This window comes from Ipomoea triloba, chromosome 9, assembly GCF_003576645.1.
Source record: "Ipomoea triloba cultivar NCNSP0323 chromosome 9, ASM357664v1".
In the NCBI taxonomy this organism is placed as follows: Eukaryota; Viridiplantae; Streptophyta; class Magnoliopsida; order Solanales; family Convolvulaceae; genus Ipomoea; species Ipomoea triloba.
Window position 1 is genome coordinate 11288727 of NC_044924.1, and position 27766 is coordinate 11316492.

General features: G+C 33.7%; 2 protein-coding genes and 1 non-coding gene across 3 annotated transcripts; 2 read left to right on the forward strand and 1 right to left on the reverse strand.

The window, feature by feature from the left end:
- Positions 1-502: 502 nt before the first annotated feature.
- Positions 503-3408, forward strand: LOC116030829. Its single transcript, XM_031273172.1, has 4 exons — positions 503-711; positions 941-1116; positions 2708-2900; positions 2998-3408. The coding sequence occupies exons 1-4, from the start codon at positions 654-656 to the stop codon at positions 3222-3224; spliced, it is 654 nt and encodes a 217-aa protein (XP_031129032.1). The 5' UTR covers positions 503-653; the 3' UTR covers positions 3225-3408.
- A 270-nt stretch (positions 3409-3678) lies between these two features.
- TRNAM-CAU lies at positions 3679-3750 on the reverse strand. Its single transcript has one exon. It is a non-coding gene; the product is annotated as a tRNA-Met (tRNA).
- Positions 3751-20166: 16416 nt separating this feature from the next.
- Positions 20167-21208, forward strand: LOC116028898 (E3 ubiquitin-protein ligase SGR9, amyloplastic). Its single transcript, XM_031270750.1, has one exon. It carries the CDS (start codon positions 20197-20199, stop codon positions 21037-21039), a length of 843 nt encoding a protein of 280 aa, XP_031126610.1. The 5' UTR covers positions 20167-20196; the 3' UTR covers positions 21040-21208.
- Positions 21209-27766: the final 6558 nt, after the last annotated feature.

A 27766-nucleotide genomic window follows, 5' to 3' on the forward strand; every position in this document is an offset into this window, starting at 1 on the left:
CTATATATATATATATATATATATATATATATATATATATATATATAGGGTCATGTTCAGGTGTGGACGCGCCTTCCCGTTCGGCCAGTGCGGTTTACACCACTCAATGTTAAGAAATGCACCATTCAATATTAAGAAATGCACCACACAAATATGCATTATTAGGTACGCATTACCAAAAACACACCACTAGGTATGAAAAAATACACCACACAGTGTTCAGAAATGCACAATCAGAAACAGGGGAGCTATGAGGCGTTTTTATGCATTTTCATTATGGTGCATTTCGTAATATTGAGTGATGCATTTCTTAACATTGAGTGGTGTAAACCGCAGAGCCACACGGGAAGGCGCGGCCACATTTGAACATACTTTTATATATATATATATATATATATATAATAAAAGACTAAAAGTGGACAACTGGCTATAACAATGGAATTAACACCCTTTTATGTACTCTGCGTAACACAAGAGCCGTTAAAACAACGCGCGAATTTCTCAATCAACCTTCTCACGCCACCGCCAAACTTAAGAACTTTGCTAGGACACCTCCGCCTCTCAGGACGATCCTCCTCCATCTCTATCCGCCACCGTCTCCGGCGTCGCAGACACAGCTCCATTTTCAACAAAAAAGAAAAGAAGAAACATTCATGACACTCTATCGTCGAATTCCAATCTTATCCCTTTTTCTTCTCCGCTGGCTTCCTGGTAATTTTGCTTAAGCTGGACCTTTCTTTAAAAAAAAAATTTTAATTTAATTTGACTTCTAGTTGTTAATCGCGTTGATTGGCTGATATTTCGTTTCAATTTATTGATTAATTACTTACAAATTACAATTGCTGCCAAAATTTTTCTCTCTTTTTCTGTTTTGAAGATTTGGTTTGTTTTTATTTTTATTATGATTGGGTTTTGTTTATGTATGTATTTTTATTTGCAGAAGTGGTAACAGCGGCAACTGTTACACTTGATTCGATTGAAATATATAACACTCATGAATTCCTGGGATTGCAACCAACGGTTTTCTTTCGGTGTAATGGGGAAAACCAGACAACTTTGCCAGATGTGAAGGAGAAAGGTGTTTTGTATAGATTTAAAGGTGAAGAGTCCTGGCAGGTGCCTTTATATTTCACTGCAACTTTATTTCTTTTCTTTTAGCAACATTGAATAAACTTATAGTTAGTTGAATGTAACTTGAGATTAGATGTTTTATGTGGGGAATATATGATATCACCAAAAAAAAGGGAAGAAAGTTCCTTCCTAAATCATATAGTAGGACAATTGAGGAGAGATTTTGCATCATCACAAAGGATGTGATTTTTGTGGTTAGTTAGTTCAAAAGGGTTTAAAGAGAGCTGAAGTATTAGCAATACTGCATCCTTTCCATGATACGAAGGATTTGTATTATAATGGTTCAAGTTCCTAGTTAGTTGAAAGCGCATATGGTACAACATTAAATTGCAATGAGTCTTTGGCAGTTCTGTGCAGAATGAGCCTTAGTTCTGGAAGCAAGCTCACAAAACCTTTCTCCTATAAGCTCGCAAAACATTTCTACTTTGTTATGCAGACCTATCTTATCCAGCTTCATTTCTCTAGAGATGACTAATGTATAAAATGATGTTACCTAAGTTGTGATAGAGTTGATTTGGTTTCGTTTTAGTTTTGAAATACTTTATTTGAGGCTTCATTCTACAGTGTGATTTTCTACCTGGCGCTTATGACAATGGAGGTTGGCGATGGGGTCTAGAGGACCTAATGGTAATTGGTAACACGGGGAAGTGTTCTGTTTTGAGTGATGGGTGATGTCATTGAGTAGGTTAGTGGTTATAGGGAGAATGTAAGACTGGATAAGTGTTTCTTGAAGGCATTGGCTTTCAACTACAGTAATTGGACTAGGGAATGGGGAAGAAAGTGACATATGAATTACCCTATTGTTCTGCAAATCCGAAGTGCATGTTTCAATTATTTGGCAAAATCTGGTAGACGGTGCCAGATGAATCTAGTTCAAAGGTAGGTCTTTCTTGGAAATGATCAAAAGAATTGTAAACAAATGAAATATTAAAATAGTGTAAAGAAAATAAAGAACCACAATGTTTTTGACCCATTCATTATCTTCCGGAATTTCAAGTTTGATGAGGCAAAGTTGAAGACTAGTTCTGAAGGGTAATACTTTACCCTGTTGAAGACAATCTTCCATCAGTAATTCTTTGGCAGGTTCTCCTTGAGGCCTAAGAAAGCTAAATGAAGTGTGAGGCGCTCTCAAACTCTTTCTGATTGGCACCACCATGAATAACAAAAAAGCAAATCCAATTATTAGTTTTTGAGGTTGGCTCACTATTTTTGTTGATGGGAGAACCATACATGATCAAGTTTTCATTTTTATTTCTGTCCTGCTAACTTCAAGAATCTTATTACTTTTAGATACTGTCCATTTGACATTTTCTCCCGTTGACAATTTTTGAAGCTAAATTTACTTCCATCCTGAACTGAATATGTGATCCTTCCACACTCTGGACACTGAAAGAAAGTTGATTTTTTAAATCATCTCACCAAGAATATATACTATTAACAGACTTGAATTCTCCTACGAATTTGCATTTTCTGAATGCGTGTTTGATAACTGGATTTTCATAAATAACCGAATGTGAAAATATGACATGGAAGTTCCTATCAGAGCATAATGTTGGAATTGCATTTGATGTTTCAGCCTCTTTCCGAACTCCATATGAAAAAATGCAAGAGATGTGGCTTTTATGAGGAGGGTACAATAATGCTGCATGATATAGATGAATGGGAGTTTTGTGCTTCTGATTTTTCAAGTGTTGATGGCAAATACATCCATTTCAAGGAGAAAGAGCTCAATGCAACGTTTTTGTGCCCAGAGTGTATTCCTGTAGGTGGTGAGTGTTCCTCTCTCTTATCCTAATTGAATTTGTTTGCTTATTTCTTCTAATCATTCTTGTAACTTTTACCTTTATTGCCTTCTATATTCTGTAGCTCCAGATGACTGGAGTCCTCAAAATGAGAAAACAAAGAACATGGCTTTAGTGGTGGGAATCACTGCTTTGGTCTCGGTAGTTTTGGTTCTTGGTGTGGTAGCTTCATACAAGTTTTGGCAGAGAAGGAAGAGGCTACAAGAGCAAGCGCGGTTCCTGAGACTCTTCGAAGAGGACGATGAGATTGCGGATGAATTGGGCATTGGTCCTCTTACCCATGTCATTTAGAACTTCATACATGTTTTTAGATATGCATCTCATAAGCTAATAGTCAGTTTGATTTTGTATAGTAAAAGGCATGTAATCTTCAATGTAGTAAAATGCGAGTGGCTAACATACTATGTAAATAGAAACAATTTACAGTAATTGTTTTGGCACAACTCAGTATAATAAAGCATATTATTTCAAACAAGTTGTCTTCTTGGTCTCTTTGACTTTTGTTTCTCTACTGAAACACTATTCTATGCCACTGGTGATTTGATTCTTCTACCTCCTTTGGCTCAAAAAGGAAAAGATAAAAACCAGAGAACTTGAGCGCAAAGGCCAATCCTTTCAGTTTCCATGTATATTTTGTTCCACATTGCTTTGGGGTAAAACAAAGCCTTTGTTGTGCATGTACTCGGGTGCCTTTAGGGAGGGGGCAAGGGCGCTGTAAAGGGCAAAAAGTGGGTGGAAGCTACTCTATCAGAGCCAGGTTTCGATCCTGGGACCTGTGGGTTATGGGCCCACCACGCTTCCGCTGCGCCACTCTGATTGTTGAGTATTGGATGTGTTTATATCTTTATAGTTCTAAAAGGATACTTCCAATGAATTTTACCCCTAATTGTAGCAGGATTAGTTATAATTTTTAATGACTTAGGCCTTATTTGAAAATCACCGGATAGCTGTTGCTGACATGTTTTATTATTATTATTATTATAAGAGAAATTTAAAATAATAAAAAGTGTAATAATTAAAGGAAGAGAGTTCGCTTTTGGTCCCTTAACTATTATACATGAATCTTATTTGGTGATTGATTATTAAAAAATTTTAATTAAGTATATGATTATGTAATTTGTATTACATTTGGTTCTGCCGTTCAACTTCCTAGCCAATTATGTAATACATATTTTATATATTATTATGGTATAATTTGTTTTGGAAAAAAATGATTAAATAAATCTCTTAAGTCTAGTAAATAGTGCAATTGACTAATTTAAAATTTTCATTAAAATTCCCAAAAGTGACAAAAAGTGTAATTAAATTCAAATAATAGGTAATCAATTGATCACTATTAACATGACCTTCATGTGACTATGACAAATTATGCTGTGGAATTTGCGTCCACCTTATAAGGTGGACCTAGGTCTATATTCACAATTTTAAAACTCTATTGAGAGAGTAATTGAGCCAGCAGTATCCGACCCGAACCACAAACACTGACCCGAAGGCAGATAAATGGTCACCCGTTACACAAGGATGGCACTTTGGAGAGGAATTATGCCTTGTTGTTATTACCAGCACTTAGTACAGATAGGATTAAATGTACGTTACACGGAGAGTTGTTTGTAGTAGATATAAACGAATAGTCTGTTATCGAGGGTGGGGGGACACTCTGTTTCTGACACACAACACTACTGTCCTCAAACACTATTATACTACTAATTGTACTGAACTAATAATACAAACTATATTCCGGTAACATATTTACCATCATCTATGTTCACAATTTTAGAATTTTATGTTCACAGTTTTAAAATTCTATGTTCAGAATTTTAGAACTTTATATTCACAATTTTAAATCTCAATATACAAAATTACATTACTCAATATTCACAATTTTGTTATATAGATTCAAAGATTGTGTTATACTATTGAATATAGAGTTCTGAAATTACGAACATAGAGTTTTGTAATTGTAAATATAGAGTTCAAAAATTGGGAACGTAGAGTTCTGTAATTGTGAATATAGAGTTCTAAAATTATAAATATAGAGTTCTATACTTGTGAACATGGATCAGGGTCCACCTTGCAAGGTGGACACAGGTCCATAGCATAACAATTGTGTGACTATCAGATATTCAGATGCTTACCCAAATCTTAAGTATATAATTTCTTAAAAATCTTTTTTTTTTCAATAACCGTCTTCTAGAATATTAATCGAGTTTTACTACATGTACTCCCTATATCTACTTCCTCACTTTTACTCCCTAATTGTATTTCCATCCCGTGAGTTCCAATAAAAATGTCAAAATCAAAATTTTATGAGTAAAAGAAAAGTTTTTTTTAGTACTACTGACTCTGTTACACTGTAGTATTACAAAGAGACAACAGCACCTCCACTGAGGCTCGAACTCACCCCTTCCACATGGGGTGCAATAGAGTGCCATTAGACCACATGAGAAGTAAAAGTTGGGAATATAATTTAGAAATAAGAGTAATATTTTTCATAATAATCAGTCATATCCACCATCAAGATAGTTATAATTGTCCATCAATGACAGTCACTGCTATTCAAAATTGTAGATGTCCATGATTGTCCCTTTTTCTTTTCTTTTCTTTATTTTATTAAAATGAACAAGTTTAATATTGTTTTGGTTTGATTGGAAAGACTTTTTATATTTATAATGGAAAATGGCAATTTTTGTCATTTAAATATATTCATATTGTATGTTCAAAAAAAAATATATTCATATTGTAGATTCAAACAATGAATTATTACAATATTCATTTTTTTCTCTTTAATTATTTATAAATGGGCAGTTTTAACCAAGCTATTAATAGAATCTATTGTATCATAAAAAAAAAAAAAATTATATTACAAAAACTGTCAAGGGTAATTAAATAATTTCACAAAAATGTTTCCTTTTTCCTCATGAATGCCACATATATGACCCATTACGGTATGAACTCTTGGGTAGCATTTAAAAAAGTTATTATTTTAAGCTTTCTATATTTATATCTACATTTACGTCTACAATTATTATAAGAGTTGTTAGACCCTTGACTGGAACTAAAAAAAATGTTGATGTAATAGTATGCTATAACATATTATACTTTGTGTTCTTCTTATTGTGCAATAATCTCCAATTAAATTCTTAATATATCCTAATCCTTTATAATTTTACCAAATTCTTTCCGTCAAATATAACGAAAGTTTAGCGTCAAATTCTTTAGGCAATTTGTTTCTTTATTGCGAATTTCAAAAAAATTGTCAATTTGTTTCTTAATAATCATAACATCAAATGTGTTAATTTTACTAACTTAAAATTAGAATATTATATTGAAGTCTTAATAGAATTCTATAATACAATTCTGTATAGATTCCTACCTTAAAATTAGAATATTGAAACTTATAGAATCCTATTAGGAATTTATAAAAAATTGTATTATAAAATCATATTAAAATTTCAATATTTTAATTTTACCATTAACCAACAGGTTACCCATAAATTGGACTTATTTGATAAAAAATAGGAAAAAGGGTCAAATCAGCCCCCTAAGTGAACCGGATAGTGCAATTAACCCCCCTAAGTAAAATAAGCTTCATATATGTCCCTTAAACCGGTAAAAAGATGCAATTAAGCCCATTTATTACCTATGCTGCCGGTTAATGCTTAGGTGTCGCCAACATGGATTCAATTTGACACTATTTATCCTAAGTGGAATTGTTTTTTATTTAAAAAAAAATAAATGCACTAAAGCCGTAATCTTTGTTCCCGTAGAACTGTTCTTCTTATCTTTGTCTTCTCTATCGTCAATCTCTCCTCTTCGAACACAGCGACGTAAAAATCCATCGTTTTCCTCTCCTCTTCGAACACAGCGACGTAAAAATCCATCGTTTTCTTCAACCCAGGCCAGAACAGTTAAGCTCTTTAATCTTTCTCGCATTCTGGAGGCCAGAACAGTTAAGCTCTTTAATCTTTCTCGCATTCTGGAGGCCAGAACAGTTAAGCTCTTTAATCTTTCTCGCATTCTGGAATTGCTCAATCATCAGTCATTACACTCGTCTTCTTCGAAATGTCTTCTTCCTGTCAGAGTGGGTCGCCATTTTCATCGACTTATTTGAGACCAAATCTCCATTATGAGCCAGCAATCTATTGTCGTTGTGGGTTAAAAGCGCCATTGTGTCATACACGAGATAATGGGCAAAAATTTTTTGGGTGTCAAAGATATAAGGTTTTTCCCTTTTGTATATGATATAAGAATTATATGGTGTTCTACTTTTGTTCATGAAATTTGCAGAGTATTATGAGTGGAATTATATATGTTCATGAATCCATTTACTTATTTGCAGAGATATAAGGTGTGTTTTGGAATTCTATATTGTCTAGCTAAAATTGCATTTCACTTATGAATCCATTTACTTATTTGAAATTCTATGTGTTCTGCTTGTGTTTATGAATCCATTTACTGTCAAAAATTGTACGAGAATAGCATGGTTGCTCCACATAGTATGAATCAATACTATGATGAATTCTTTTCAAATTGTATTCATTCTTTACTATGATTAAAGAATGAAATCAATACTCTGACTCTGTTAATTCAACAAAGTATATAATTATTTTCGTTGAATCTATTGAGCATAGTCTGTAGTTAATTCATTTGTGTAGTTGAACTTATACAATATTTATTTTACAGGATGGAGGATGTGGTTTCTTTGTATGGAAAGAGCATATCTTGGCTAATGATGTTGATCTTGGCTAATGATGTTGAAGCTGTGAATGATGTGAACAATATGCCAATTCATGAGTTGAAAAGGGTGATATTGAAATTGCAAGATGAAATCAAACACCTACGAAGGGATTTGGAACTTCAATATGGGGAAATTAAGAAAATGAAGAGAATGTGGGTGATTTTTAGTGTAATAGTTGTAGCAATTTATTTATTATGTAATTTCTAGCACAGTAGTGTAAATTTTGAGTATGTTCCTATGTTGATTTAAGGTTACTTGATGGTAGTGTACATTGAACAATTGCAATGAGAATGATGATGGCAGTAGCAAGGTATTAGTTATCCACACTGCATTCATATACAATGATTATGGCAGTGCATGTACTCTGGAATTCATATTACAAACAAACAAATTAAAGGTATTGAGGTCATATAAACAAACAAACATGTAAACTAGAGTCCATATCACAAACAAACAAACATGTACACTAATTTGCATACAATGATTATGGCAGTCACACAAAGAGCAGTGAACAAAATATAATAATTTTCATTCAGTACTTGTCCACCATCTATTACAAAAAGGTCATAGTTAACTTCCTAGCAACAACCCACATTTTAGCATTACAAAAAAATAACATTGAGCAATCCTTAAGATGATGACAATGTACATTTTACAAAATAGAACAAGTTCTACTACATTGTCTGCCACTTTTGCTCCTTCAACACCATTTGCATGAAGTCCATCATGTCCAAGCTCATTCCCCTGCTTGGCTAGACTATAACAAATACCAATCATAAAGTTTCAATTATGCAAGTATGAAATATAAAATAGTATAAAAAGTGAATAAAAGTTTTAGTAACACTTACGTTTAATGGCACATTTCTAGCTTCTGTTGTTTTTCTTGGACAATATCTCTTATTATGTCCACTCTCCTTACACATGGAACAACTAATTGATCCTCCTTTCCTAGACATTTTGGTCTTAGAATGACGTGGCTCATTTTCNCAACCCAGGCCAGAACAGTTAAGCTCTTTAATCTTTCTCGCATTCTGGAATTGCTCAATCATCAGTCATTACACTCGTCTTCTTCGAAATGTCTTCTTCCTGTCAGAGTGGGTCGCCATTTTCATCGACTTATTTGAGACCAAATCTCCATTATGAGCCAGCAATCTATTGTCGTTGTGGGTTAAAAGCGCCATTGTGTCATACACGAGATAATGGGCAAAAATTTTTTGGGTGTCAAAGATATAAGGTTTTTCCCTTTTGTATATGATATAAGAATTATATGGTGTTCTACTTTTGTTCATGAAATTTGCAGAGTATTATGAGTGGAATTATATATGTTCATGAATCCATTTACTTATTTGCAGAGATATAAGGTGTGTTTTGGAATTCTATATTGTCTAGCTAAAATTGCATTTCACTTATGAATCCATTTACTTATTTGAAATTCTATGTGTTCTGCTTGTGTTTATGAATCCATTTACTGTCAAAAATTGTACGAGAATAGCATGGTTGCTCCACATAGTATGAATCAATACTATGATGAATTCTTTTCAAATTGTATTCATTCTTTACTATGATTAAAGAATGAAATCAATACTCTGACTCTGTTAATTCAACAAAGTATATAATTATTTTCGTTGAATCTATTGAGCATAGTCTGTAGTTAATTCATTTGTGTAGTTGAACTTATACAATATTTATTTTACAGGATGGAGGATGTGGTTTCTTTGTATGGAAAGAGCATATCTTGGCTAATGATGTTGATCTTGGCTAATGATGTTGAAGCTGTGAATGATGTGAACAATATGCCAATTCATGAGTTGAAAAGGGTGATATTGAAATTGCAAGATGAAATCAAACACCTACGAAGGGATTTGGAACTTCAATATGGGGAAATTAAGAAAATGAAGAGAATGTGGGTGATTTTTAGTGTAATAGTTGTAGCAATTTATTTATTATGTAATTTCTAGCACAGTAGTGTAAATTTTGAGTATGTTCCTATGTTGATTTAAGGTTACTTGATGGTAGTGTACATTGAACAATTGCAATGAGAATGATGATGGCAGTAGCAAGGTATTAGTTATCCACACTGCATTCATATACAATGATTATGGCAGTGCATGTACTCTGGAATTCATATTACAAACAAACAAATTAAAGGTATTGAGGTCATATAAACAAACAAACATGTAAACTAGAGTCCATATCACAAACAAACAAACATGTACACTAATTTGCATACAATGATTATGGCAGTCACACAAAGAGCAGTGAACAAAATATAATAATTTTCATTCAGTACTTGTCCACCATCTATTACAAAAAGGTCATAGTTAACTTCCTAGCAACAACCCACATTTTAGCATTACAAAAAAATAACATTGAGCAATCCTTAAGATGATGACAATGTACATTTTACAAAATAGAACAAGTTCTACTACATTGTCTGCCACTTTTGCTCCTTCAACACCATTTGCATGAAGTCCATCATGTCCAAGCTCATTCCCCTGCTTGGCTAGACTATAACAAATACCAATCATAAAGTTTCAATTATGCAAGTATGAAATATAAAATAGTATAAAAAGTGAATAAAAGTTTTAGTAACACTTACGTTTAATGGCACATTTCTAGCTTCTGTTGTTTTTCTTGGACAATATCTCTTATTATGTCCACTCTCCTTACACATGGAACAACTAATTGATCCTCCTTTCCTAGACATTTTGGTCTTAGAATGACGTGGCTCATTTTCCTCACTAGACATTTTGGTCTTAGAATGACGTGGCTCATTTTCCTCAGGATTCCTTCTTTTCTTGGGACGCCCAGTCATTCTCCTTGGTATATGTGCTCCAATCTCTTCCAAGTCTGTTCTCGGCCAAAACAATTCCCCATTAATTGGTTCAAGTGCATGAGAATAAGTCATTTCGTACATTTCCTTACTGTAGCATCGATGTACATAATCAACTGGATCTTTTTTCCTATCAAAGATTGCACATACAGCATGTATACAAGGTATGCCACTCAAATCCCATGCTCTACAACTACATGTCCTCTCCAATAGTTTAACCTTGAATTGGTGTTTTCCTTGCTTTACCTCAAATCCATCAACGCCATTAAAGTCAACATGCCATCCAACACTATCCAACACATTTTGGTTTAATTTCTTTAAGATAAGATGACCATGATTTCCTTGCCACTTATCCAAAGATCTACGTTTTTCAGCAATCCTCCTCATCATGGCAACACAGATATCTTCAAGCATTGGCACTATAGGCTTTGATCTTGCTTTTACGATAGTGCCATTAAAAGCTTCTAACATGTTATTGTCTACAGCATCACATTTAACATTCGTCCGGAAGAATGCTTTACACCAAAGCTTAGGTGGGTACTTCAATAAATCCTCACTTGCTTTAGGGTCTCTCTTGGCCAATTCTTTTACAACTTCATCAAATTGGGAGGTAGTTGTTGCCTTTGCACATTTCCAGAATAGTTTCTTGAATACCATGCCTCTATGTTTTTTACTCCAATTTGCATGAATATGTCGAGCACAGTTTCGATGCTCTACTTCTGGAAATAGTTTTTGGATCACAGTAGTTAACCCCTGCATAAAAAGTAGAATGTAGATTCTGGCAGTTTAAATATTCTGATATGAAGAGGCAGTTTACATATTCTAATTTGTGTGTTAATATGCAGTTTAAAAGTGCAGATTGCAGATTTGTGTGTTATTCTAATTTGTGTGTTAATATGCAGTTTACTTAAGCCCTAAATGTGTTAATATGCAGATTGCATAAGGAAGTCTAGCAGATTGCATAAGGAAGGCAGTTTCTAGCAGTTTAAAAATTCAGATTTTGGCAGTTTAAAATTACAGATTCTGGCAAACATCCATCTAAGCCAACCACTTTTCTACATCCTTGTGCAAACCCCCTCTTTAATGCTCCAAAACATACATATATTCTTTGAAATGTGCAAGGAGCATTTTCTACAACTCTACTTGTTTTTATTTTTATAGTACTCCCTGGATTTGAGTTCAAGCATTCCTGAGCATAATCTCTTAGTCTTTTGAACTGATCATCAAAACCAGCATTAACTTTCTTCACAATTGACCTGATTGCCCTCCTAACCATGCTAATTGTCAAACTGATTTTGAGCTCTGACTCAATATGCTTCTTCAACTCAACAATACCAAATGTTGGGTCTGCAATGACTTTATCTTCGTACTTATCCTCTAGCCACTTCTGGCTCACTATACCTAGCTTCACTGCAATGTTGCATCTATGATCATCAGTTATTCTTCTAAGTTGAAAACAATGATACCTTTGATCCCAACGACCACAACAATAGAAAGGGCAGTTTTCTTCGCACTTAACTCTGATTCTACTTGGCTCATTCTTAGTAATTCTAAGGTTTCTCTTTGTGTACACAGCATAACTAATTATGGCTTGTTTAAATTGGTTGCTATCTTCAAACAATAAACCTGCTTCCAAAAGTGGTGGATAGACTTTTGGGTTATATGAGGGGAACTTAACCTTACTAGAATGGTCACCAACATCATTCACATTATCCTCACTACCTATTTCATAACTTGGAGGGTCATCGGAATCATAATCTTCACAAAATGCAGCCATATCTTCACATCCACTATCACCTCCAGTTTGTGCAGTTTGTGGTCTATCTTCAAATCCATTGTCACCTCCAGCTTGCTGCCTATGTTCATCATTGTTTGTATTTTCAGTCACATCGGTCTCTTCTTCAATTTGTTGCTTACTAGTCCTCATCTCATCTATAGGTTCAACATCTATATCACAATCATCATCGCACTCAGGTATAGAGGAAGGTAAACACAAGTTAGGAACTACTTCTGCCTCTTGAATCCCATGGTCAACATAAATGTCGACCTTACCACATCTACTAGCCAAATTAACTGCTCTTAATGTACTGTGATCATCATATAATAGTTCAAGCATCTCCAAAGACTGCTCTACTGCCTTAAAGTAAAGTGCAACAACCTGTCCATATCTGTCTTCTTTGATATATTTCATTAGGTGAAGAGATGAAATCTTATATGGGTCAATGTCAATGACTTCTACCTCACCATTTATATACGACAACCTAGAATTTTTTTCAAAGGTACCTCCATGATGAAGTATTAACTCAGCTACTTCAAACATCCTAANTTTTTCAGCAATCCTCCTCATCATGGCAACACAGATATCTTCAAGCATTGGCACTATAGGCTTTGATCTTGCTTTTACGATAGTGCCATTAAAAGCTTCTAACATGTTATTGTCTACAGCATCACATTTAACATTCGTCCGGAAGAATGCTTTACACCAAAGCTTAGGTGGGTACTTCAATAAATCCTCACTTGCTTTAGGGTCTCTCTTGGCCAATTCTTTTACAACTTCATCAAATTGGGAGGTAGTTGTTGCCTTTGCACATTTCCAGAATAGTTTCTTGAATACCATGCCTCTATGTTTTTTACTCCAATTTGCATGAATATGTCGAGCACAGTTTCGATGCTCTACTTCTGGAAATAGTTTTTGGATCACAGTAGTTAACCCCTGCATAAAAAGTAGAATGTAGATTCTGGCAGTTTAAATATTCTGATATGAAGAGGCAGTTTACATATTCTAATTTGTGTGTTAATATGCAGTTTAAAAGTGCAGATTGCAGATTTGTGTGTTATTCTAATTTGTGTGTTAATATGCAGTTTACTTAAGCCCTAAATGTGTTAATATGCAGATTGCATAAGGAAGTCTAGCAGATTGCATAAGGAAGGCAGTTTCTAGCAGTTTAAAAATTCAGATTTTGGCAGTTTAAAATTACAGATTCTGGCAAACATCCATCTAAGCCAACCACTTTTCTACATCCTTGTGCAAACCCCCTCTTTAATGCTCCAAAACATACATATATTCTTTGAAATGTGCAAGGAGCATTTTCTACAACTCTACTTGTTTTTATTTTTATAGTACTCCCTGGATTTGAGTTCAAGCATTCCTGAGCATAATCTCTTAGTCTTTTGAACTGATCATCAAAACCAGCATTAACTTTCTTCACAATTGACCTGATTGCCCTCCTAACCATGCTAATTGTCAAACTGATTTTGAGCTCTGACTCAATATGCTTCTTCAACTCAACAATACCAAATGTTGGGTCTGCAATGACTTTATCTTCGTACTTATCCTCTAGCCACTTCTGGCTCACTATACCTAGCTTCACTGCAATGTTGCATCTATGATCATCAGTTATTCTTCTAAGTTGAAAACAATGATACCTTTGATCCCAACGACCACAACAATAGAAAGGGCAGTTTTCTTCGCACTTAACTCTGATTCTACTTGGCTCATTCTTAGTAATTCTAAGGTTTCTCTTTGTGTACACAGCATAACTAATTATGGCTTGTTTAAATTGGTTGCTATCTTCAAACAATAAACCTGCTTCCAAAAGTGGTGGATAGACTTTTGGGTTATATGAGGGGAACTTAACCTTACTAGAATGGTCACCAACATCATTCACATTATCCTCACTACCTATTTCATAACTTGGAGGGTCATCGGAATCATAATCTTCACAAAATGCAGCCATATCTTCACATCCACTATCACCTCCAGTTTGTGCAGTTTGTGGTCTATCTTCAAATCCATTGTCACCTCCAGCTTGCTGCCTATGTTCATCATTGTTTGTATTTTCAGTCACATCGGTCTCTTCTTCAATTTGTTGCTTACTAGTCCTCATCTCATCTATAGGTTCAACATCTATATCACAATCATCATCGCACTCAGGTATAGAGGAAGGTAAACACAAGTTAGGAACTACTTCTGCCTCTTGAATCCCATGGTCAACATAAATGTCGACCTTACCACATCTACTAGCCAAATTAACTGCTCTTAATGTACTGTGATCATCATATAATAGTTCAAGCATCTCCAAAGACTGCTCTACTGCCTTAAAGTAAAGTGCAACAACCTGTCCATATCTGTCTTCTTTGATATATTTCATTAGGTGAAGAGATGAAATCTTATATGGGTCAATGTCAATGACTTCTACCTCACCATTTATATACGACAACCTAGAATTTTTTTCAAAGGTACCTCCATGATGAAGTATTAACTCAGCTACTTCAAACATCCTACCTCCATGATGAAGTATTAACTCAGCTACTTCAAACATCCTAAAACAAATAAAATATATTAACTCAGCTACTTCAAACATCCTAAAACAAATAAAATAAAGCATTAATCAAACTTCAAACATCCTAAAACAAATAAAATAAAGCATTAATCAAAACAGCAGTAATGCTCAATTGTCTACTATATAATTTTATGCTCAATAAAGTAAAGCATTAATCAGAGTTGTGCCTACTGTTTTCAAAAAAAAATGTAAAGAGTTGTGCCTTGCTTTTAGAGCTACTCAATAGTCTAGTGTATAAAGCACTAATTAAAGCAACAACAATAATATGGTTGACATAAATAGTACAGAGAGGGACCACAACAACAATTGAGTTATTATACAACTGAAAAAAATACTTTTGGGGACCACAACAACACACCATGTCTCCATTATCAACTACAGAGAGGGCCTACCAAGCATTCACAAACTTAGTATTAAAACTAGGATTCTGTTTCCTGCAAGTTAAATAATAAAGAGCCTGCCATGGATGAGCAGTGGGATGAGCAGCGTGATGAGCAGCAAAGATAGTGTAAAATATTTCATCATTTTAAGATGGCTAACAGAAACAAGAAACACCATTCTTTGGTTAGGTCAGGCTAGTTCTACTGTTGTTATCCCTAAGTTTTCTACTGCTACCATTCCTGGTAAGATTTCTGGTTCTACTGCTGCTATCCCTAAGTCTTCTACTTCTACCATTCCAGGTAAGGTTTCTAATATTCATCATTCTACTGCTACCATTCTAGCAATAAACTCAACACTATCAAACAATTCTTACCTTTGTGTACGAAAGCGAAGTCGTTCTTGTACTGCTGCTATCCCTAAGTCTTCTACGGCGACTATGGGATTAATTCGATTCTGGCTATGGCGTCTTCTGATCAACTGTGAGTAGAGAGGGCTTAGTACGATTATTTTTTTGATCGTAAGTGAGAAGACGAGATCTACGGGAAGAACAGTTCTACGGGATCATATGTGAGAAGAACAATTCTACGGGAACAAAGATTAGGGCTTTAGTGCATTTATTTTTTTTTAAATAAAAAACAATTCCACTTAGGATAAATAGTGTCAAATTGAATCCATGTTGGCGACACCTAAGCATTAACCGGCAGCATAGGTAATAAATGGGCTTAATTGCATCTTTTTACCGGTTTAAGGGACATATATGAAGCTTATTTTACTTAGGGGGTTAATTGCACTATCCGGTTCACTTAGGGGGTTGATTTGACCCTTTTTCCTAAAAAATAACATATTTAAGAATTTAATTGTATTTTTTTAAAGTTAAACGTCTAATTAATTTTTTATATAAAGTTTAGAGTTGAATTTGACCCTTTCCCTATATTATACAATTTCTAAATTCTGATTTCAATTTCTATACAAAAGCATTGTACTTGGCACTAAGATACGTGCAAGTTCATAAGATTTGTTGTAGGCAAGATCAAGGGGTGGAATGAATATAATATACTTATCACCAATCACAATACTGCCCAAAATTCGAAAAGAATAAAATAAAGAGGGCAATGGAGTTTTTTCTTTTAGTACTATTAACTCTGTTACACTGGAATATCTGTTCATAACTACTTTCTCAATCAAATGAAGCACGAAGAGTCAAGGAACAGCTACTTTCTCAACTAAATGAAGCACAAAGAGTCAATATCATCTTCACTGAGGCTCGAACCCACTCCTCTCATGTGGGGACAATGGAGTTAAGCAACACAACGCATCGATGAACGCATACCACTATTGAGAAGGAAGAGATCAAATATCAGAACCAATATAATTAGAATCAATCTTATCAACACTATACACGTATATATAAAAACACGATATATATAAAGTGTGCGGTGCCAAATGAGAATGAATAAACCTGTTGTTATATGGCCTAGCTAGAACAATATATATACATTTCAAGATCGAATATATATGGCCTAATCAATATTTTTTTGGTCTTGTGTTTGTTGTTTTTCATGTTTGTAAACAAAGAGATAATGAAAAGAAAAGTAGGGAGGAAGTGGACACATGGTTGCGGACAAAGGCCAGACATACCCATCCACTCCCTTCCATATTACTCCATCACCTCACTCCCCAAGGTTCCACACCGCTGTTCCCCATATTCATATGCATATGCATAATATATATTGTATACTTTCATAACCCCTTGCCTTACATTTCGCCAAATACTACTCTACAGTAGCATCCATAATCGCGCTTGCTCAATTCCTGTTACCACTCTATCATTACCCCCACTAGCCCACTAGGTATAGATGTATAATATACATATTAATTAATTATTTTATTTTTCTTACTAAAAATAAAATAAACAGGATATTTTCATCATATCAAGTGATTAAAATTAATCACAAAGTATATTTTAGAATAATTTTTAGGATATTTTGAAGTATATATACTCTGTGCTTTACAAAGTTGTATTCTCTCTAATCCCAATATATATACTTTTAGCAAAGCACAATTTACAATTATTTTACAAATCAATCACCATTGTAAAATTTACCATATATATATGATTATATGTTATGCATCTAATCATAAATATACGTACACTTTCTATGGTAGTGATTTATTTTTGGGTGACAATGAAAGCTTATAGTCATTATTTGAGGGTGTGCACGGGATAAATCTTGTTCGTTTATAATAGCTTGCAAATCACAAGGGAAAGGTAAATCGCATTAGAAAAACATCGTGAAATAAGATGATCGACCAAAATGATGTTTACATGAAATCAAACTCGTGACCTTTAATTACGGGAATCATGCATATATTAACTACTTTGAATATTCCTTTCGGGAGTATGCTAGTGATTTGTTGCATATTCTAAGGGTATATGTATCTCGAATGTTTTAAGTAATTTTCTAAAACATTTTTTTTGTGGTCCACCATTCCACATGGATCAATACTCAATATCGACCCCCTTCCTCGAATGCTTATAGGATTTTTTTGTAGAGTCTACCACTCCAAATCATCTAACCTTATTACTATACCCTATTTATTATAATTTCAACTTTTAATTATAATTATAAAAGTACAACATCAATAATAACTTAGAAACGAAAAGTAGGTAAGATTAATATTTAGAGACAAACTCTACAATTACCTTATAACTTAGGGACGAAAAATACAATTTTTCCTACAATTAATTAACAATAAATTAAACAAGCAAAAAGAATATAATCAAAAGTAGTAAGTAAATAATTTAAGGCATTTAAACCTATAAATTCTTTAAGACCGCATCCACCTCAAAGATATATGTCACAATAACACAATTCGATAAGCTTATGTTGGTAGAAACTCCTAATACATTTGATAGATTTAATTAACCCGAGTAGTCTGAATTAATAAACCCGCCGATAAGATTTAAGAGGTTGACAAGTTAGGATAGAACAATGAACATGATAACAATAGGACAAAAGTGGATAATCTCGGGGATTAAACTTGTATTAATGATAACAACACTATTACAAGGAGAAATCGGTGTAATAACAAGACAAGAATACTATTCAGACAAATCGTGTCCTAACTAGACAAGTCGGAGTGTTTTTATACTAGCTTTGTCCTAACAAACCCGGAGAAGACATCGTCAACCGAGACCCAAAGCCCCGGCCGAGCACGAGGCTCGGCCTCGGTTGTGCCCGGGTCGGCCCACGCCATTTCTCAGGTCTCAACAACACTCGCCCCGGCCCTTGACCCATGACGGGTCCGTTCATGATTTATCCATCAACATTCTTTAGAAACTTAATTCTTGTTATAAATACTTTATTGATAACCATTAAACTTGAGACACTTTATTTGCCTTCTACTTATTACATTATTTATGTTAAAGAATATGAAAGGTTGTATGAATTAGTATAAATTGATGGTGAAGGCTTAATGAAATGGATCTTGAAGATATTATGTTATTTTGCTCTACATCTTGTGTTACTCTTTTCTCTCTACTCTTCCATTCCATTTTGCAATATTGTTCATACGTACAATCGACGTGTTACCGTACAACTATCACACGGAAACTGAGTTAATTAGAAGGCTAAATTACAACAATCCTAAGAACTATCTATCAATTATTGACATTTATCAATTTTTATATCCATTTTCAATTGGTCCATAAATGATCCATTATTTAATAAATATTAAATTTAAGGATAATGTAAAAATTGACTTGTTGTTAAGATAGTTAATTTGGTTTCATAAATTTAAAACAATGGGTTTATCATTAATGGGAATGTGAAGAACAAAAATTTTGCATTAGCATGTTTGGTAAAATATAATAGTTAGCTTATCAGTCAATTTTGACTTATTTGACAACTATTAGTTATTTGACTTGGTTAAAAAGTGTTTGGTTAGTCAGCTTTTGTAACTTCAAAATGCTAAAATTCAAAAAGATGCTTAAAACAACTTTTTCAATTAGCTTTTTGAGAAAAGAAATTATACCAAACAACTATCAACTAACAACTAATTTAATTTACAAAACACCTTTTTTACAATCAATTAATGTTATCAACTAGTTATACACTCTAACGCAATCATATAACAATTATTTACCAAACAAGGTCATTATCACCCTTAAATTTAATGTTTAGTAAATTGATATTTAACTGAACGACCAAATTTGAAACAAAATTAATAGTCAAGATACCATTTATGATCAAATTAAAAGTCAAGAATAAAAATTAATAAATACTACCGGAGTAATAATTAATGGATCATTTACGATCCAATTATAAATGGAGATAGAATTGATAAATATAATAATCAAGGACCATTTCTTATCGGAATTAACTCTCAGAAATAATTTGAGGTAAAAATCATTTGAATAATTAGTATGCTATAAACTTATGGTTTTTATAACAAAAATAATCATAAAATAGATATCCTTTAAAATAAATTAAAGATAATCTTCAATAATTTATTGCTTTAACCACATATATATTTAATTTTTAAATCCCGATATAAAAAGTAACCAGTCGAGACGCCAGGTTTAGTAAAAAGGGCCCATGTGATTTCTCATCAATCATTATTGCATGGATCATGGTCCACATAGCTGTGTGAATCAAAAATAAAAAATACATTATTTTTGTATTGAAGGTACATTAATTTTATACTGTAGATATATTATTTTAGGGTATATTATTTTTGTATTGAAGGTACATTATTTGATATATACTGTCAAATAATGTACCTACAATACAAAAATAATGTACTTTTTATTTTTGGTCCACACAACTATGGTCCATCAATAATTTGCCGTTTCTCATCATCATGTGCACTTTTAGTTAGAACATTTTTTTTTTGTAACAGTGAGGTTTCTATAAAACCCATACACACCCAAACTCTTTTCTTTCCCACACAACATCCCAATTGAAGATGGAAGAAGATCACCCAAACCCCTCTTCCTCATCTCAGACTATAATCATAACTGCACTCTCATCTCTTTCCCCTTCCCACCTCTCTCATCTCACCCACCACCTCTCCTCCGTCTTCCACCACCACTCCCGCCGCGTCTCCGCCCTCCTCTCCTCCCCCATCCTCTTCTCCCTCACTCTCCACCACCTCCACACCCTCTCCCTCCACCACAAATCTCTCCTCATCTCCCGCCACCTCCTCTCCAATCTCTCCCTCCTCGCCAATTACATCCACGGCCACGGATCACCGCAACCCCCCACCGCCCCCATGATGAAGCTCCGCGACCTCGACGTCCTCCTCCTCCTCCTCCTCCTCTGCGAGCTCCACCAGCACGACCCCCACGCGCTCGACTCGCCGCCGTCACGGTGGCGCGTCGAGCTCTGCCGTCACGCGACTAAAAGCGCGTTGAGCCTCTCCAACATGGGCGTTTCCAATTGCGAAATTCTAATCAAGTACGTAGAGCTCGTGGCTAAGTGTAGGAACTTTGTTAACGCGATGGGCTGCGGCGGGGACGGGAAGGACGGCAGAGAAGTGTCGGCGTCGGTGGCGGCCGTGGTGGCGCTGCCGTCCGTGGAAGTGAGCGCGAGTGGGTGGGAGTGTGTGATATGTAAGGAGGAGATGAGAGAAGGAAGAGATGTTTGTGAACTGCCATGTCAGCATTTGTTTCATTGGATTTGTATATTGCCTTGGCTTAGGAAGAGGAATACGTGCCCCTGTTGCCGGTATAAGCTCCCCACCGACGACGTTTCCGGCGAGATTGAACGGTTGTGGGCGATTTTTGCTGCTAAAACTGGTGGTGCATAGCTATATATGCCACTGTGCAGTGGCAAATTAAACTAATTAATTTAGTACAAATCTTTGTTGATCTCAAAATAATTCTCAAGTGTGGACGTATCTGGCTACTACGTACACTCCATTATAGCCATAATTGCATTTTAATTTCCCAATCCAATTTTTTTTTTTTGGGTGATAAGAAGTAGATCGAGGTTCTTGGCAACATAAATAATTTATATATATGGTCTGGTTCCCATGTAGATGTGCGATCATGTACCATTAGGTATGCAAAAATGCACCACAACATGTTCAGAAATACACTAAACTGTGCTGTATTTTTGTGATGGATTTATGCATACCTGGTGGTGTGTGACCGTACCCTGAGACGTGTGGCGTATTTTTTTTGGTGCATTTGTGCATTTCGCCTTGATGCATTTCTGAACATGTTATACTGCATTTATGCATACCTAATGGTGCATAACCGTACATCCGTACGAAAAGGCGTGAGCGAATATATATACACACACACTTTGCGAAAAAAATTATTTGATATGAATATATTCTGTTAAATTACGAATTTCATCTGAAAATAGTTAAATAAGTTGGATTTTTTAGAATAAATTTATTTCGTAATTTGTTAACTCTTTCTTATTTGAAATCTATTTCCAGAAATAAGAATATGCATAACTCAGTGGTGCAAAAATCAGGAAAATTGTTGGGGGAAAAGAAATTGCAATTCTGTAAGAAAAAAATAAGATTGGAATTGTAATTACATTGTTTGGTAGGCAAAAATATAATGATTTAGAATTGAAAGGGCGAAAAAGTGAATAAAAATTAAAATATTCTTATTCTTATACAATTATAACATCATATTAAAGAAAAAAAATAGTAAATCACCTTAAAATTACAATTTCACAAACTATGAAATTTTAATTCTCTCTTACCAACCTATGAAATTGTAATTCAATGAAATTTGATAGGAATGAAATTACAATTCCATCCTACCAAACACCCCTTAATCACCTTAAGACATACCCGGCCTATAAAATTTAATTTACCTCTGTAGCGAAGCTCTCGGGATTAGAGTTCTAACTTTAAAAAAAAAATGAAAAAGGAAGAAAAAGAATATGCATTTCTTATTGATAACAAACGTTTTGGGTGGTTTTTGTTACTTTGCCATTAGTGGTTAAGGTTTGGCGACTTGGAGATGAGGATAAACAAAAATGAGATATTTGTGGTAGTGACAATTACCGATGAAGTGTGGATGTCCATGCGTACAACTTATGTACATTCTCGATGAGTATGAGTGATCCAACATATAATAATAATAATAATAATAATAATAATAATAATAATAATAATAATAATAATTTATTATTATTATTATTATTATTATTATTATTATTATTAGTTGATAAACCAAGTCTGAAGTAGTTAATGGATGATTATATTTGGGCAAAAATAGTGGATTAGGAAAATGGTTTTAATGTATTTTAATTTCTAAGGAGTTTGTCAATTTATTGTACTATAAATAGCTAGTGCAGTATGCCAAAGACATCAAGGAAAATTTATATTTCTTTTAATACACAAGCTTTGCTTTCTTTTTCTAGAATTTTCTTTTTATATATTATGATATATTATATTTAATATATTTAACCTTTGGTATCAAGAGTCTGTTAATATTATTATAATATTAAACCAAGTAAAAAAGTTAGTTTTGTTTAATGGAATTAGTGGTTAGTTACTTTAGTGGTGTTTGATGTGAGTTAGTGTTGTTTTTTTAAAATTTTTTTTACCTATAGTTTGTAGTTTCTTTTGCTATAAATAGTTTGCTTGTAGTACAATACATTTTAATATCATGAGTAGTAATAAATTGTAGAGCTAAAAAGTATGATAGAAAATCAGAGTTAATTTCAACGGTGGTCTTTTGTCTTTGGTGATAATTCTAAATTTAGTCTCAGACTATTGTTTTTACCATTTAACACACCAAATTATCATATTTTGAACACTTTTAATCTTCCGATGACTTTTCCGATAAAACCATATTTTAGGAAAGGGTATTTTTGTTTCTTTAATATTTTAATTATTTTTCCCAATGAGTTAATTCCAGCGAAGGCCTCTTGTCTTTTGTGGAATTTCCAAATTTAGTCCTAAACAATCGTTTTTACCATTTAACACCCCAAACTATCATATTTTAGACACTTTTGATCCTTTTGATGAATATTTCTGGTGAAACACTGTTTTAGGAAAGGGTATTTTTCGATGACAAAGAATATGCTTCTTTATTTTTTTATTTTTTATTTTTCTCTACAACTATAGTAGATGATTCACAGAATCATGGACAAAAACAATAGCGATTAGACTGAAGCCAATCGGGTGACAACATCTTGAGCTTTCCAACTGCGTTGCAAAATGATTCCCCCCGTACCCTGAGGTCCTCACGTGCTCGGTATCGCCATTGATGAAGGACAATTTGGGGCCATGCTGAAGGAGATGAAGTCAAGAGTCGGGTGAATGATATGGTGCAATCCACAACTAAAGAGACTAAAAAAATTGGCGTATAAAATTAGAAAATAAAAAAGTTGAAAAGCAGAAAATGTCATTGCCTAAAATAGGTTTCACCTGGAAAATTCATCATAATGACCAAAAGTTTCCAAAATATGACAGTCTGGGTTGTTAAATGACAAAATTGATTGTCTGAGACTAAATTTGGAATTGCGACCAAAGACAAGGGACCCTCGCTAGAATTAACTCATTGAGAAAAAATTGAAGAGACGAAAATACCTTTGCCTAAAATAGGGTTTCACTGAAAAAGTCATTGAAATGACCAAAAGTGTCCAAAATATGATAGTTTAGGGTGCTAAATGACAAAAATGATAGTATGGAGCTAATTTTGGAATTTCTACCAAAGACAAGGGACATTTGCTAGAATTAACTCTAGAAAGTCATATTGACAGGATTGTGTCAAAATCGGAACCACTAGCAGAAGAAGCTTTGAAGAGCCAAGTCACCCTTAACATGACTGGCTCTAGTCAAAGAGATGAAAGGTCTTGTAGAGGTCGTGGAAGATCTAGTAGAAGACGATGTGGTAACTCCAACCAAGGAAGGGGTGGAGGTAATACCAAACAAGGTAAATTTCTATGTCATTGCTACAATTGTGGAAAATATGGACACAAGATTGTAGATTGCTGGTATAACGAGGACAATCGTGGAAATCAAGCAAACATTGCTGAAAAGTCTGGTTAGAGTTCTGAAACCTTACTTTTAGCTAGTACTAGTTTTTCTACAGATGAAAATATATGGTTTTTTTTATACTGGTGTAGTAGCCATATGTGTGGGAAGAAAGAATTGTTCTCCAAACTAGATGAATCAGTTTGATCTAAAGTGACATTTGACAATAAGTCAAAAGTGTCAATTTTGAAAAAAGGTAAAATCTCTATTCAATAGAAGGATGGTACTCACAATTTTATATTCAATGTTTTCTATATTCCTGAATTACACCAAAATTTGTTAAGTATGATATAAGATAAATATTACTTAGGGTTATTTCAAAAAAAATAAATATTACTTAGGCAGTGTTGTACCATTGCATATGCTATGGGAGTTTTGATTGCAAAGCTAAATATGTCCTAAAATCGACTATTTCCTTTGAAAATCAAGCATGAACTTCTTGCTTGCTTTAATTCTGAGATCCGTGATGATAATTGGTTGTGGCATATGCTATTTGGGCATTTTATTTCTCTCGGTTAAATTATCCGTGATGATATAAGAAAAAACTTGTTTCTGATTTGCCTGTTGTGAATATATCTGATCGTATTTGTGAGATTGGTTTGATTAAGAATAAGCGTAGAGATCTATTTCCCATGGACAAGTCGAGGAGAGCCACAAAACAGTTAGAAGTTGTTCACTTAGATCTGTGTTCATGGGAGATTTGCTTACATGTAGGTTGTAAGTACTTTGTTACTTTCGTTGATGATTTCAATAAGAAAATATGAGTTTACTTTATGAAGCTAAGCAAAAGTCAAATGCTTGTAATGTTTTCAAACGATTTAAGGTTTTTGTGAAAAAGTTGAGTGCTTATGAAAGGTTTTGACTTATTTGACAATTATTATCTGATTGATTTGATTAAACAATCAATATAAGTGAATTAACATTGTTCCAAAACGCTAAAATTCAAAAAGCTACTCATAGTAACTTTTTTGATAAGCTTTTTGATAAAGTCATTTTTGCATGTAATCAATTATCAACTAACAACTAATTTACCAAACATTTTTCTACAATCAGCTAATGCTATCTGCTAGTCAAATCAACTAACCCAATCAGCTAGCAGCTATTTACCAAACACCCACATAATCATAAACAATGAATATACAACTTTGACCTCATTATATCTAAAATTATACCAACCTTATATCTAATTTCTTTGATCATGTTGGAAAAAAAAAATTCGGATAAGAGGAGAAAACAGGAGAGGAAATGAGATCTTCAGGCGTGATATCACTTTCCTATAAGCTTTTAATCTTTCCTCTTCAAAAGCAACGAGGTAACAAGATTAAATCTTATGGGATACAAGAAGATGAAAACAAAGTTCTTAGGTTGCTTTGATAAGAACTTACTGGAGAATTATTGAACTGTGATATATCAAGATATCATGCAAAATAAGTTGCGTTGCCCTGTTTGATCAGATGACACTCCCAGAATTTATAGAGATAAATTCTAACTGTTAGGAGCAGTTACTGGAAGTTTATACAAGTTTAAAAACTGACTTCCAAAGATATATATATATGAAATATATTCTTTTGGATTTCACCATTCTGGTTCAGACAGTTACGTACACACATGTGGAATATAATTTTAAATTATATTCACATGTTAATATCTCCAAACTGATTTTGGATAAGTATACGTAGGATAAACTTAGAGTGCATGTAATATATAATTCAAACAATTATATAAACACTTTAATATTTCAAAGTGAAAAACACATGCAGACTAGTAAACTCACTGCCTCATTCGAGAGGTAAAAGTCCCTCACGTAACACATTTCAAAACAATGCATGCAAATATACTTCAAACTATTACCTTCATATTTTAATATCTCATATGCATGTGAACATGCAAAACAGGACATATTAAAATACACAAGTGCATGCATAAAACAAAAGAAAGAATGCAAAGTGAAATGTTCAAGCTTGTTCGAGAGGNAAGCATGAACTTCTTGCTTGCTTTAATTCTGAGATCCGTGATGATAATTGGTTGTGGCATATGCTATTTGGGCATTTTATTTCTCTCGGTTAAATTATCCGTGATGATATAAGAAAAAACTTGTTTCTGATTTGCCTGTTGTGAATATATCTGATCGTATTTGTGAGATTGGTTTGATTAAGAATAAGCGTAGAGATCTATTTCCCATGGACAAGTCGAGGAGAGCCACAAAACAGTTAGAAGTTGTTCACTTAGATCTGTGTTCATGGGAGATTTGCTTACATGTAGGTTGTAAGTACTTTGTTACTTTCGTTGATGATTTCAATAAGAAAATATGAGTTTACTTTATGAAGCTAAGCAAAAGTCAAATGCTTGTAATGTTTTCAAACGATTTAAGGTTTTTGTGAAAAAGTTGAGTGCTTATGAAAGGTTTTGACTTATTTGACAATTATTATCTGATTGATTTGATTAAACAATCAATATAAGTGAATTAACATTGTTCCAAAACGCTAAAATTCAAAAAGCTACTCATAGTAACTTTTTTGATAAGCTTTTTGATAAAGTCATTTTTGCATGTAATCAATTATCAACTAACAACTAATTTACCAAACATTTTTCTACAATCAGCTAATGCTATCTGCTAGTCAAATCAACTAACCCAATCAGCTAGCAGCTATTTACCAAACACCCACATAATCATAAACAATGAATATACAACTTTGACCTCATTATATCTAAAATTATACCAACCTTATATCTAATTTCTTTGATCATGTTGGAAAAAAAAAATTCGGATAAGAGGAGAAAACAGGAGAGGAAATGAGATCTTCAGGCGTGATATCACTTTCCTATAAGCTTTTAATCTTTCCTCTTCAAAAGCAACGAGGTAACAAGATTAAATCTTATGGGATACAAGAAGATGAAAACAAAGTTCTTAGGTTGCTTTGATAAGAACTTACTGGAGAATTATTGAACTGTGATATATCAAGATATCATGCAAAATAAGTTGCGTTGCCCTGTTTGATCAGATGACACTCCCAGAATTTATAGAGATAAATTCTAACTGTTAGGAGCAGTTACTGGAAGTTTATACAAGTTTAAAAACTGACTTCCAAAGATATATATATATGAAATATATTCTTTTGGATTTCACCATTCTGGTTCAGACAGTTACGTACACACATGTGGAATATAATTTTAAATTATATTCACATGTTAATATCTCCAAACTGATTTTGGATAAGTATACGTAGGATAAACTTAGAGTGCATGTAATATATAATTCAAACAATTATATAAACACTTTAATATTTCAAAGTGAAAAACACATGCAGACTAGTAAACTCACTGCCTCATTCGAGAGGTAAAAGTCCCTCACGTAACACATTTCAAAACAATGCATGCAAATATACTTCAAACTATTACCTTCATATTTTAATATCTCATATGCATGTGAACATGCAAAACAGGACATATTAAAATACACAAGTGCATGCATAAAACAAAAGAAAGAATGCAAAGTGAAATGTTCAAGCTGGTTCGAGAGGTACAT